At 40.6% G+C, this 14,538-nt stretch overlaps 1 protein-coding gene across 1 annotated transcript in view; it reads left to right on the top strand.

Moving 5' to 3' along the window:
• Positions 1–14,538, top strand: part of MADD (MAP-kinase activating death domain) — a 61,507-nt gene that overhangs the window by 6,468 nt on the left and 40,501 nt on the right. Inside the window, exons 4-15 of the mRNA XM_009080094.1 lie at positions 214–345; positions 1,569–1,682; positions 2,368–2,448; positions 4,436–4,614; positions 5,186–5,421; positions 6,004–6,160; positions 7,158–7,261; positions 8,453–8,646; positions 9,300–9,580; positions 10,236–10,375; positions 12,213–12,314; positions 14,209–14,268. Of these exons, the coding sequence (XP_009078342.1) occupies positions 214–345; positions 1,569–1,682; positions 2,368–2,448; positions 4,436–4,614; positions 5,186–5,421; positions 6,004–6,160; positions 7,158–7,261; positions 8,453–8,646; positions 9,300–9,580; positions 10,236–10,375; positions 12,213–12,314; positions 14,209–14,268 (1,780 nt within the window). The remainder of the gene's footprint in view (positions 1–213; positions 346–1,568; positions 1,683–2,367; positions 2,449–4,435; positions 4,615–5,185; positions 5,422–6,003; positions 6,161–7,157; positions 7,262–8,452; positions 8,647–9,299; positions 9,581–10,235; positions 10,376–12,212; positions 12,315–14,208; positions 14,269–14,538) is intronic.

A 14,538-nucleotide genomic window follows, 5' to 3' on the forward strand; every position in this document is an offset into this window, starting at 1 on the left:
GGGATGGAATAGCTGCTTCTGAGGTTCCTGTTTTGAAAAGTTCTGTTCTCACTCAAAAAAGCACCTGAAGCTTGTTTTCAGACAGATTAATGGAGGGTCAAGCTGTTCACTGGTCAGATTGGTGCCTGCAGGCTGTGATCTTTGTATGTCCCTGAGGGGAGTATTAGAAGTGAATGGTTGCTGCAGTGCTAATGGGATTTTCTTTGATTAAAGGTTGTATTGCAGTCCCGAGATTATAATGCACTTTCAATGTCTGTGATGGCCTTTGTGGCTATGATCTACCCATTAGAGTACATGTTCCCAGTGATCCCTCTGCTTCCCACCTGCATGGCCTCTGCAGAACAGGTACGTGTTTTTCCTTTATTGGTCTTTCACAAAACATGTTTTTGTGATGTCTGAAACTCATCTAGGAGTAGTCCTTGTTTCATTCCCCACTGCAAAGTCTGCCCTGCAAAGAACATTCCTTGAGTGTGACTATTTAAATCATAGGTAACACCACCTATTTAGGATATCTTCAAAGCCTGCTCAGTAAATAGAATGATTCAAAGCAGTAGTTTGCAAGTAATGGACTGAATGGCCATAGATAGTATGATGATGATTATTTACCCCCTACAGCCCTCCCCTCAACTGAGTTTTAAGGTCTGTTGAGGAGTGTCCAGAGTAATATTTAAGGATGCTTGAGGGTGCTTGATTCAGAGTTTAGAAACTATTGCCTGCAATTTATTCTCCTCAGAAATATGAAGTGATGAGTTACTTCAGCTGGAGCCCAGATTTTGCCAATAGTCAGCTCTTTGCATGAGCTTATTATTTTGCTTGGAAAGATAGAATTCAGTCCATCTTACTACTTTAGTGCTATCCTGCAACCGATGCTGCAGGTTTGTTCTTGTACCACCCCTTGTAGACAGCCAACTGTTCTAGATTTCAAGAATAAATTAGCCTCCCAAGCAACTGGTCTCAAGCTGCTACATGCCTGACTGATTTAAACCTTTTTCCTCTGCTGATTTCCTTATCAGAAGCAATCTAAATTTTCCTTAAGGTTTTCCACATACATTTGAAAAAATACATTGATCTTCTACTTCCTAGAGATGTTATTATTTTGAAACCAAATTGCCACTACAAGCATAGGGGTAAGGCCCTTGCATGTAGTCTGTGCCTATCTGCAGTGGTACAGACTCAATTTGAGCTGAGGATGTATTAATCTGTGACTTACTGCTTTTCAAGTTAGGCTCTTACTCTTAACACTTTTTTCATGGTCCATGATAGACGAAGCAAGCTGTTTCCAAAGAGCCATGTAGCCATATAAATTCCATCCTGAGGGGGAGGGGGACATGGGAGGTGGAAATGTATTTTCTTCTAGATGAAAATTGAAGCTTTCTGAGCAGGAGCTTATATATTTTTTTTAATTTTTTTAATGCTTCTATTGTATGGTATTAATTACTTATTTATCAATGGCTTTTGTGTTGTCTACTCTGCTATAAACATACTGTGGTCAATAAATAAATATTTGGGTAGAATGTGCATCTATCAAATGCAGATATTGGCCTTATTACAGTTTGTCTTTCTCTCAGTTGCTTCTAGCCCCTACACCTTATATCATCGGCGTTCCAGCAAGTTTCTTCCTTTACAAACTGGATTTTAAAATGCCTGATGATGTATGGCTTATTGATCTGGATACCAATAGGGTAAGTGGTACCCATAAGGACTTGTGGCTTTGTTTTCAGGGAGCTATGTACTATCATCATTGAGAATTTTATAATGCCTGGCCTCAGTCTGCCTTTGCCACTCCCATCTTAAACTTTAAGGTTCCATTTCTTTCTGTCTCAAGGTCCCTGTTTCTTTTGCATAAGGCATCCTGTTTCAGTTAATCCAGCTGGCTGTATCAGTAGAAGATAAATCCTCAAACAAATGGTAAAGCTTTCTTCTTGACTAATTGTGAGACTGTCTCTTATAGCCCTACCTAAGAAACCCAGTCTGTTAAGAGCCTTCCAGCAGCATTGGTCATCATGATTCAAATGGGGCTATGTATCTTATTTTCTACAGGGGTTTGAGAAAGGCTAATTCAAGGGAAATGTGTATAACATCATCTACTTCATGGAAAGCATGGGTTCATTCAAACTTCTCTTTTTTTGTGGTAAATGATAAAGTAACTCCACTGTTCATTGTTGTTATTGTTTACAGTATCACAAAGACGTGAAAATCAAAGTGAAATGCAGGTGTCTTTGTGTGAGATTGTGAGGGGTTTATTGTTAATTATTTTACTTCTGGCTTTTATTTATTGATCTCTGGAGTAGTGGAGATTCAGGAGATTCTGTTTCGGAAATAACTGCAGCTGAGGAACTTTTAGTCTGTTGCTGTGCTTAATTCCAGGTGATCATTCCCACAAATGCAGAATCTTTGCCAGCACTGCCAGAACCAGAAGCTTCAGAGCTGAAAAAGCATCTGAAACAGGTAATAAGCACTTTGGGAAAAGGACTCAGATTCAGTAGAACTTAGCAGATGTAGTCTTGCCCAGCTCTTCTGCTACAGTGGATAAGAATACAAGTCAGGAAATGTAAAGCTGAAATGCCCTTGTATGCAACAGATGGTTTCTGACTTTTACTGTTGTTTGGGCCTAACTTGTTTCCAGTTGGTCCAGAAAGTTCTAGATTCCTCCTTTACATTTGCCATGGGGACTTTCAGCTCTGAATTGATCCATCAAGCTGTGATCATCTTTGTTTCCCCTCCATTCACAGATCTGTGTGTGAGGTCTCAGTCTCTCCTCTCAGGTCCTGCTAAGCCATTAATCAGCTTGGGTCATCCTGGCTGATCGTGTCAAGCAGGTTTTATCTCTTTATTTCTGTTTTCCTTATGCACGCTGCATGCAGTATCTAAAGGTAAAATGTGTTACTAATGTGATGAGGTTTGCTCTTTCTCTTTCCTCGTAGACCTGGAGAGCAAAGTGTGTAACCTCTGTGATATCCCTGTACCTGCTGTCAGCACAGATGGAAGTGATGTGTAGCCTGAAGTTTTGCTAGATCAACCTTCCCCCCATTTCTGCCTCACCCCCTAGCAATTTCAGGCACTATGTGGCAAAACTCTCTTGCTAGGGGGAAGTTGGATATCAGAAGAACAAATTGCAATTTCTTTGAAGACGTATTTAAAATTCTCAGAGTGTTCACCCAAATTCAGACTACATTGCTATGTATTCCTATAGGTGGTATTGTTAAGAGTTGACCGTTTGCAAAGGAGGAGTGCTACAGGTTGCTGTACAAAGTAGACAAGACTAAATTATGACCCACATCACTAAGGTTAACACTTTTGTGTGCCTTTGGGTCTGAGAGTCAATGAACAAAATTCAGGATATTTGCTTTTGAACTGTAGTAGAAAGTTCTTAGCTGCATCATTAAGGACATTCCATTTTCCAGAGTGGCCAGATGAGAATGTTTGGGGGTGGGGCAGTTATACCTCTCTCCTAAGATGTGCCTATTTTGTAGTCCCTTTTGTTTCCTGTCATTGGTGATATTTAGTAGTAATAGATTTTTTTTTTCCTTCCATCTGTTTCTCTGTGGTCATGTGTTCATCTTGGCTCTGATGGGCTGCTGTGCTGTTATCATATGATCTTCCATCTTGCCTCCAGTGTCTGGTTAGCATGACTGCAATCACTCAGAAACAGCTGCTCACTCCTGACAACAAGGTTCTTTATTTTATTCTTTTACCCTCAATTTTCCATTTTACCCTTTTTCTTTGGAGTTTTGTTTGTTTGTTTTAGTTTTATATATTTATTTGTTAATTAAATTAAAAGATGAAGCCTCTGTGGACAAATGGGAGAAATGAGGAAGGTTTAGAATAGACCAGAGTGTCCAGACCTGATTGTCTTGTGCTGCTCCAGTGCATATCCTTGAAGACATTATGAGGGTTGAAGAGGATGGTAGCTTTATGGAGAGATGAAGACTGTATTCAGATGGAAAGCGGAGGTGTGCAAGGATACAGGCAGATGTTTGTGTAAAGATGTCTCCACATTGTCCTGGGATATCAAACTCACTGGTTGAATGGCCAACTTGCAAGGCAGATTTCAAGCCCTCTAGGTCCCCAGATGTGTTCAAATTACACATGGGAATAACTGTACAGTAAGTTGTATACAGTGCTAGTGTACATACTACTAGTGGTCCAGTTTGGACTAGCTCTTTTTTTTGTCATGAATGATCTAGCAAAGTGGACTTCTGTGCTGCTCCCTGACTCGCTCCAGGACTGTTTCAGCATTGAGGAGATCGTTTTGACAATCTACATAAAGGAGGGCCTGGAGATATTTGTTGACTTAGCGTAGAAGGTGGTTTAAGACAAACTAATGGAGCACACACAATTGTTGCACTTGCCTAGAGGGCAGGGTAGCTCTGATCTCTCTTTTGTTCCTTGAATTGCTGTTCTTGCTGAATGTGTGCATGATGTCCTTCTATAGGCCCTGGCCAGCATGAGTCTGAATACTCAGCCCATTCTTAATCTAGAGAAGTTCCAGGAGGGGCAGGAGATACCACTGCTGCTAGGAAGACCACAGAATGATTTGCAGTCTACTCCCTCTACGGAATTCAACCCTCTGATCTATGGAAATGATGTGGACTCTGTTGATGTGGCTACCAGGTGAGGCTGAACAGGAAGGTAGGATTGAATCTTCATAGAATTTTGCGTTTGAGGGCAGCACAAACACTTCTGTGGGTGAAACAGCATCTTCAAGGTTCTAGTGCAGATTCTACTTCACGTTGCAGGGGGAAAAAGAACAGAAATTACAGTGTTTATCTCAGATATATTAACTGCATGAACGTAACTGTGTATCTTGAAGGGGTGTTTCGCTTGCATTTTCTGATAGATGATCCACTTTTCCTGGATTTGTCAGTCTGATATTCTATCCTCAGCTTAAATCACAAGCCTTGAACTACAAAAAACAGCTGGAGACTTAGTTGTCACCTCAGCTGGTGAAGAACAATATTCTTCATTGACTGGGTCTTGGTGTTGAGGTGGTGAATTAGAACAAAGTGATCTATTGGGTTTTGGTTAGTTTGATTTTTTCAAGACAAATGTTTTCTAAGACTTAAGTTACCATTCTTCAAAGGTTTGAAACATTGCCTACTGCATACCTTTTAAAGGCTCTTTGTCTTCTTTTCTGTTATGCTCTATGTTTCCATCTGATATATTGTTATCTGTTTCTTTTTAGGGTTGCTATGGTGAGATTCTTCAACTCACCGAATGTTTTGCAAGGTTTCCAAATGCATACTCGAACTCTTCGCCTATTCCCACGACCAGTGGTGGCCTTCCAGGCAAATTCTTTTCTTGCCTCTAGGCCGAAGCAAACATCTTTTGCAGATAAGCTTTCCAGAACACAGGCAGTAGAATACTTTGGAGAATGGTCACTCAACCCTACTAACTATGCTTTCCAAAGAATTCATAATAGTAAGTTTTGGTTTTGCTTTTCCTGCACTTGGATGTAATGCAGGAACTTAAAAAGCAGAAAGATTCTCGGGAAGGTCTGAGTTTTTTTATGCCATATTATTCCTGATCCTGCTGGGGTATCCAGTTCAAGGAACATTTTTTTTATTTTTATGTTTGTCCTCATGTGTTTCTACCAAGTTAGCCCTGCTATTTGCTACTCACTCCTCTAATTAATTTTAGCTCTTGTTTAGTTTGATTATAGAGCAGTTATCCTGTAGGCTTCTTAGACTAGAGACTGACTCTTTCTTTGTGCAAGACTGGGTAGAGAGTAGCCTCATCGTGAATGAAGAGGAACATTTTTTTTATTTTTATGTTTGTCCTCATGTGTTTCTACCAAGTTAGCCCTGCTATTTGCTACTCACTCCTCTAATTAATTTTAGCTCTTGTTTAGTTTGATTATAGAGCAGTTATCCTGTAGGCTTCTTAGACTAGAGACTGACTCTTTCTTTGTGCAAGACTGGGTAGAGAGTAGCCTCATCGTGAATGAAGTCTTTGGCACCAATAAATTAGTTCAATTAACACTGTCCTTGTTTTTTTATGCAGACATGTTTGACCCAGCACTGATTGGTGACAAACCGAAGTGGTATGCTCACCAGCTACAGCCAATTCACTATCGAGTCTATGACAGTAATTCACAGCTGGCTGAAGCACTGAATCTCCCAGCAGAGAAAGAAACAGATTCTGATCCCACTGATGACAGGTTAGTGGGGAACATGGCCCTAGTCGCATGATAATTACTTCAGATTGCTGGACCTCTCCTGCTACATCTCCTTCGCAGCCTTTTCCTGTAGCTTGCCAGGTTGCAGTTTCATTTGTTCTGTTTGGGCAGTATAATGACACTGAAGTAAATTGTCTCACTGCTCTGTTATCACAGCAAATGATCTTAACGCTTTGCTAGTGTCTTCTCAGGCCTTCATTTAATGTGGTTCTCCATATGTATTTGCCTGTTTTCTTTTACTACCTGTATGCCATGTGACGTTTGGCCTTTCCTCACACCGTAAGGCATTTTTCTTCCATACTGTTCCTTCTCTGGTTATTTCTATTGCAGTACTACAAATACTCCCACCCTTTCAAAATACTACCACTCTTTCAAATCTCTGTTCCCTGCCCATAGTTGTGCAAAGCTTGTTAGTATTAGTTACTGCCTGAGACCTCCTTGTGTGTTCAGTAAAATGAGAGGAAACTGTTTTATTGTAGTGGGTTTTGGCAATATATTCTGGAGTTTTGTGTCTAGTTTTATTATCCTTCATTCTTTGATAGTCTGTGAGATCTTTCAGGCTTGGACTTGCACATATTTTACATTCTGCACAGCATCAGTGATTGTAACCGACTGGGATTTATCATTAGTGTGAAAAGAAAATGCTTTTACTTGTGATTTCCAGTTCCCTTGAAGTTGTCCTACCTAAACATATACATGTTTTGTGAATTGTTGCACTACTCCCTGCTCACTTATGCTTGGTCTCATTAACTTTGCTAAGAGACTTCAGATGTCTTCCCATATCTCTTCACATACCTGAAAGTTTTGTGTTTTGCTCTGAACTTCCTCAAAGCTGGCTTGTAAAATTTGTTTGTCGAGACTATAATATGAGATTTTGAGGAGGTCCATGAAAACAGTGCCAATAAACATCTTTAAAACATCAGGCCCAGCTGTTGCTGTTATGCTGTCACTCATTTCTTTTTCTCACCTGTTGTGGCAGTGGCAGTGACAGTGTCGACTATGACGACTCAAGTTCCTCCTACTCCTCCCTTGGTGACTTTGTCAGTGAGATGATGAAATGTGACATTAATGGTGATACGCCAAGTGAGTAACTTTGAGCTTTACTTTCACAAGGTCCACATAGGTTCGTTTTCCCCATTCATCTGCATTTTGGGAAAAATGTCTCCCCTAGGTCCCTGAATCAGAACAAAGTATTGTTCCATTGTAGTCTTGGTGTGAGGTAAAGGTGTCTTCTGTGCTCCTTCAATATCCAGGGGTAGGCTGAAAAAGGACATTTCTGTGGCTTAGAAACCAGGCCCTCCAAAGGACACTCTGAGGGAGAAGAACAGAAATAGGTGCTGCTGAACAAAACTGGCTCCCTAGATCTTGACACAATCTGCTGCTGCCAGTAGATACTGTGTAATATAGGCAGCAGGGTGTGAGCTTTCTCCTGCCCCCACGTGTTCATTCTCAGTTCTGGCTTTAATGAATCTCTCTGTCCTAGTGGGGACAGAAAAATGCATTCTCTGTGGCTTATATGGAGGCTGTATAAACTCACTTTCTTCAATAAACTAAATCTAGGAGTCCCAAAACATTTCCTATGTCCCAAGGACAAGAGGTAATAATCATAAGCTGCCACAAAAGAAACTCTGCTTAGACATAAGGAAAAGAACTTCATGGTTATTGTAGTTAGAATCATAGATGCATGGAGTCATCAGGGTTGGAAGAGACCTTTAAGATCATCAAGTCCAACCATTAACATGTCACTCTGCTGTAACCCCTAAACCCAAAACCATATCTTCCAGATCCAAATGCTTCTTAAACATGGTGACTCCACCACCTACCTGGGCAATCCAATGCCTTACCACCCTAACAGTGAAAATTTTTTTTCTAATATCTAATCTGAATCTCCTCTGTCTCAGCTTATGGCCATTCCCTCTCGTCCTCTCACTGCAGGCATGGCAGAAGAGACTATCCCCCACTTCAGAGACCATCCCCACCTCAAAAAATCCAAATTAACCTAGTTAAACCGGTTCCCAGGATCACCGTAGAATGTGAAGCCTTGAAAAATTTCAGAACTCAGTGGAACAAAACTCTGAGCAACCTGTTTTAATTTTGAAGTTACCCCTGCTTTGAGCAGAGAGTTGGAACAGGAAAGACCTCCAAAAGCCCTTTACAACCTAAGTTTTTGTGCAAGTTTATTCTGCTAAGCAGTCCTCATCTCCTAGGGATCTTTAGTTAGATGGGCAAAAGACTGAGGACAGTAGTGTTGTTTAATGAAAAATGTGTTTGCAGATGTTGACCCCCTGACTCATGCAGCCCTTGGTGATGCTAGTGAAGTGGAATTTGATGATTTTCAAGAGTATTCAGGGGAGACGGATGAACAGATCATGGACAGTGAAAACTCCCAAGAGAACAACCAGCCTCGTTCAAGTTCCAGTACTACAGCCAGTAGCAGCCCCAGCACTGTCATCCATGGAGTGAATCATGTGTGTACTGAGATGAGTTCAGCCTCAAGATCAGTGTATTAGGATATAAAGAATGGGAGAACGCAGGTGGTTCTTTCTGAGAAGGGCAAAAGCTAATAGGATTGTGAAACCATGCACAGATTAATTTGCATGCTCTTCCTGGACTTTCTGAGCAAGGTGGAGTTTGCTGGTACCCTCTTATGCTGGTATTAGACCATTCCTGTACATAAAAGTTCCAGTGCATTGAAAAATGCTGCATTAGCAGAGAGAAATGATCCGTCTTGTGACTGAAGGAATTGATTTTACAGTGTCTGAAAAGACCTGATGTGTTTAGAGGAACAGGGAGTGGGGCGGGGAAACTCATGAATCTGTGGTCATTTAAAAAGAACAGGAATTGCTTTCATCACCACAAAATGCTAATGGAAAGCCATTATCATGAGCTAACACTTACCAGTAAGATCTCTTTTACAGGAGAGTAAGTCCATAGAACAATGCACAAATACCACAGTGTATATAAAATCCTAGTTTAGAGCTTTGGCATGTGGGGTGGGGGCCCAGTAGCAAGCAGCAAGGAGCATGCAGACTTCCCAGTTTGAAATAATTGTTCTTGTCCTGCCCTTCAGTTGTACGTAATGCAAATTAGTGAACAGATCAATGATTTGACTGGTCCACAGGAGGCAGCAGACTCAGCAGAAATAGAAGAGAAGTTGGCTGCTGGATTTTCAAACCATCTCACTTCCTTGCCACTGCAAACAAGCTTTCCCAAGATAAGCTTGGATCGTCGTGAGAGTGACATCACAGCTGGCAACGTGAGCTCCTCAGAAGGGGTGGTGAGAAAACGAGAGTATGACAATCCATACTTTGAACCACAGTATGGTTTTCCTATGGAGGATGAAGATGATGAGCAGGAAGAGAGCTACACCCCAAGATTTAACCAGAATCTCAATGGAAACAAGTGAGTCCTCCTTGTCTCCTGCTCTTTTCAACAGCACTTCTGGGCTTTCTATCTGCTTCATGTAGTTTAATATTCATTTATTCATTCATTCATGCAAATCTCTTTTGCACCTGAAATGTATTGATGATCACTTCCATTTAATATTGAAAATGCTGTTAACCCTTCTGGTTTGAGTAAAAGCACTTGCTCAGTTCCCTCAGTTCCTTACTTTCATGGAAACTGTAGGAGGCAGTGAATTATCAGCTCTTTCTAGCACATTCTAATATATCACATACTGATTCCTGAATACTGTTGACCAATTTTTATTTTTTTTTGTGAAGCTTTTTGGGGGAAAGATACTATAGTGATTGATGCTAATGTTTTTTTTTGTTATTGGTTTCAAAGCAGAGCTCTTTCACCCTCAAATCCACAAATCACCTTTTGCAGACAAGTTTTCAGAATGCCCTGAAAGGCAATAAAATCCTGAACGCAAAGATGCTTCAGTTCTCTCATATTTTATTTTTCTTGGTTTTCTTTTCCTTTCCCTAAAGCTACAGAGAGGATTGTGAAAACTGATGAGGAGTGAGACCAACATCAATATCCCACAATTGTACAATGTGTTGATTTAGGGCAGGAGATGGGAGTCTAATAACAGTTGTACTTAATTTCTTTAAAGGTCTCAGAAGTTACTCCGGCCAAACAGTTTAAAACTGGCCAGTGATTCTGATGCAGATTCAGATTCCAGGGCCAGCTCCCCAAACTCTACTATCTCCAACAACAGCAGTGAAGGTTTTGGGGGCATCATGTCTTTTGCAAGTATGTACAAATGCATTCATTAAGCTATTTTTATTTATTACATTAGAGTTTACAGAGAGATGGAACAGAGGGATATAGCTAGTCAAGTAAATGACTTGGTTGCCAAATTGTTACCAGTTCTTTAGAAATCATGTTGGGAGCCACAGGACCTATTTGACTTACTCTGCTGACAACTACTGCTTTATGTATTTTTCAGTCGGAAGGACTTCGGGTATGCCCCTTAAGTTGTGTGGCACAGATTAGAAATTCTTTCAATTTCATGTAAACAAAGCATTGTGCAATATCATGAAGTTGATAAAAAACTCTGGGTAGTATGTCTTCCATGCTGCCATATTGTGTGTTTAGGTGCAAAATTCAATTTCTTGACAGTGCTCACGTACTTTCAATTATATTTAATAAGGAAATCCACAGTGAGAAAAACTAATCTAGAATTTTTTAATGAGTGACAGAAAATAAGGCCAGTTGAGTCTTGCACTGTAATGGGGAGCAGTGAAAGAATTTTGCAGCAGTGGGGAAGATTATTTTGGATGTTTCTGGTGAAGTGGCTGTTACTAAAATAAAGCTAGGAAAAAAAGCACCAAAGCAAATGGAAATAGTACACTGACATTTTAGATTAATATCTTGAAGTGTTAATCAGCTGATTGATCTACATGTGATGCTTTTAGGCTCTCTACAGGCTTAACCAGATGATGATGCATTACTGTGTTCTTAAAATCTGTATGTTGTGGTTTAACTGCAGCCAGCAGGCAAGAAGCACACAGCTCAGCTGCTCACACACTCCCCCACCAACGGGATGGGGGAGAGAATCAGAAGGGTAAAAGCTAGGAAAACTCCTGGGCTGAGATAAAGACAGTGTAACAGAAAGCAAAAGCTGCACACATAAAGCAAAGTAAAACAATTCACTGCTTCCCATGGGCAGGAGGTGTTCAGCCATCTCCAGGAGAGCAGGGCCCATCACACGTAACGGTTCCTTGGGAAGACAAATGCCATCTCTCCAGATGTCCCCCCTTCCTCCTATTTTCTCCCACTTTATATACTGAGCATGATGTCCTATGGTATGGAATATCCCTTTGGTCAGTTTGGGTCACCTGTCCCAGCTGTGTCTCCTCCCAATCTCCCATGCATCCCCAACTTCCTTGCCAGCATGGCAGTATGGAAAACAGCAAAGGCCTTGGCTCTGTGTCAGCACTGCTCAGCAATAACAAAATCATCTCTGCATTATCAACCCTGCGTTATGCACAAATCCTAAACATAGCCCCATACTGGCCACTGTGAAGAAAGTTAGCTCTACTTCAGCCCAAACCAGCACACTGTACCAGGAAGAACGTAGAGGTTTTTTCCTAATAAATGGAAAGCTTCTATTTCAAAGCACAGTTCTATGGTAGATTTAAAGTGTTTCACAAAGTACAGTGCAGAGTCCTCACTTCAGTTACATGGTTTGGAGATCTTCTGTCATCCAGTTTTCTCATGTGTCTCCTGCCATTCATTTGCTCCCAAAAAGAGGATCAAACTAGAACATGCAGCTAGGGTAAGGTTATCAGTTCAAGTGCAGGAGGACAGGTGGATATTGCTGTTGCATGTAAGATTCAAAGACCCTACAGAAATTATTGTGACATGAATGCTAAGAATTATATTTTTGTACAGTTTAGAATAATCTGATTACAGATGTGGTTGCAATGTAAATGCAATCCTGTTACGCTTATAAGATTTTTGGGTAATAAAGTTGAGCTTAATCATTAAAGATCTGGAATAAGAGGGTGAATTACAGGAAATTTAGGAATTCTGGGGTGTGTGCAGTGAGGATTAGACATTTAATTGTTTTCTTATTCTGTCATAGGCAGCCTGTACAGAAACCACAGCACAAGTTTCAGTCTGTCCAACTTAGCCCTACCAACCAAAGTTGGGAGAGACAAGAATACTCCCTTTCCCAGCCTGAAAGGTAACCATTTTCCCTGTTCTCTTCTACAGCCTTTACAGTTCTTGTGACTTGGCAGTCTGTGGTCATAGCCCTAACAGGAATCCCCGAGGGCAATACATTTTGGTTTTTTGGGCAGTACCTGTCTTAAGTATCAAGACAGTAAATTGTCTTGATATTTCTCAGTCAGTCTTCTTCCCAACAATTGTGCTATGTTGGGATGGAGAGTGGCTGGTCTATCCTGAGTTAACAGATATACTGTGAATGTTGGCTTTGTTTTGTATTTTGTTTTGTTTTATTTTTAAGTACTTAGTGCAAAGAATGGGCACCAAGAGGTAGGTCCTACTTTTGTACAGGTGCTATCTTCATGGTTAACCTTAGGTAATTTATTGGAGTGATGATGCTGCGTTTTAAGCAGGGATAATGCAAACCTCCTATGGACACTGCAGCTTACATGAGTGTCAGAAGTGTTTGTAGACTTTTCAGGTCACTAAATAGAAAATCAAATTATAACCATTCATCAGCTCACTCAGAGTGAAGATCAATCCCTAGCATATGTGCACAACCTTTTCATTAAAACATCTATTTGTCTGCAGTATCATTACACATGTCTGAGTGGGCAGTAGAGAAATGACCCTCATACCATGGGCAACCAGACAGCCTGGTCATCCTTGTACTGGATGTAATAACACAAGGGAAACTGAGCATGTGCTGGTGTCTTAGTGTTGAGACCTTTTGAGATGCTAAAGTGGAGAGAGGTATTATTTAACCTTTTATTCTGATTAGAACTTGATGCATTTATTTTAATGTGTTGATTTTTTTCATTTATTTTTCCTCCATCATTTTATCGGTAAAGATTACTTTAATCTGGAATTGGGAAGGGATGTGGATGAAGGTTGGTATGATGTTTTGCTGACCTCTGACCTTGTAGAAACAAAGACCAAAAGCTGGGTTCTGTGTTTCTGCTTTGGACTTTGTTTTTGAGACAAGTAATCATTCCCTGTGTGTAAAATGAGGAGTAACAGGACTGGTAGGGTGAAAACACTAGCAGAGACTCTGCAGAGCTGTTTTTGACAACCTTTTACCAGTTGGTTATGTTTTCATGTCCAGTTGTACTGGATAAGAAATGTGCTTCATATCAGGGTTGTTTCCATGGGTAAACTTAATGACTGATTCCATGCATTGGAAGAAAACAGTGATGGGGTTTGCCATTCCATGTTCATGCTTTGTGCCTCATATTCTGCATTTTAGTGTTCTTTTCTTGACGATTTTAATTCTCTAGGGCCTTTAAGGTTACTATGCAGATATGAGGATGGGATTTTTGTGGAGTAGCTCAGTCTGTTTTATGCATGTGCAAGTGTGTGTGTGTGCGCTTGTGTTTGTATCCATTTCCATGTGCATGCTGCCTCACTGGGATTCCCACTGGGCACTTCAGTGGTTTTTATATGTTTTTTTCTCTGTTGTGCAGGTATAAAATTGTGTCATTAACTTCTTCTTGCCAAGTGTGTGCTTCTAACTGTAATGGGAAATGATGCTGGGATTCCATCTCATTGCTGCTGTTTGACCACTTTCCATCTTCCTTTTTAATTTTTATTTCACACACGATCATTGATATGTTTCCTCAGTGGTGCAGATGTTTTTCATGGTGCCACTCAAATAAAATATGTGCAATATTGTCCTTGAAAATGCAATACATTTGTTCCACAATGCCAAATTTCAAATCAAACACTCTCTCTTAAGATAAGTTATGCGAGCCCTTGTGGTCTTGGGCTTTCAACCATCCTTCCTGCTCTAGTGTCATTGGGGTTTTGTTTTGAGGGAGGGCTGGGAAGAAGCTGGTAGTTGGATTCTTTTGATGGCTGACAGTGGGGAGTGTAGATATTGTAGTACACTACTAATTGTATATTTTGTGTCCCAGTATTTGGGTTAAATACTATAATGGAGATTATTACTGAAGCTGGCCCAGTAAGCAATGAAGGTGGGTTCCCTACAGCATGAGCTGTGCATGATGTAACAATTTCCAGCATTCCCTATGCCTGACTTTGGGCTACCTTTCTCACTGGATAACCAGTACCACATGATCTATACTAGTCACCCTCAGTGCATTATGCTTTTACATATAGTGACTAATTTGAAGATGATTCTTGTTGTGGAACTGCATGCAGAGCAGCCAAACTTTTCCTGCCTTTCACCTCTGCTTCCATTACCATACTCTCTTTTTCTCTCTGCATTACTCCCATTACTGTTT

Source organism: Acanthisitta chloris, unplaced genomic scaffold, assembly GCF_000695815.1.
Source record: "Acanthisitta chloris isolate BGI_N310 unplaced genomic scaffold, ASM69581v1 scaffold6440, whole genome shotgun sequence".
Lineage (NCBI taxonomy): Eukaryota > Metazoa > Chordata > Aves > Passeriformes > Acanthisittidae > Acanthisitta > Acanthisitta chloris.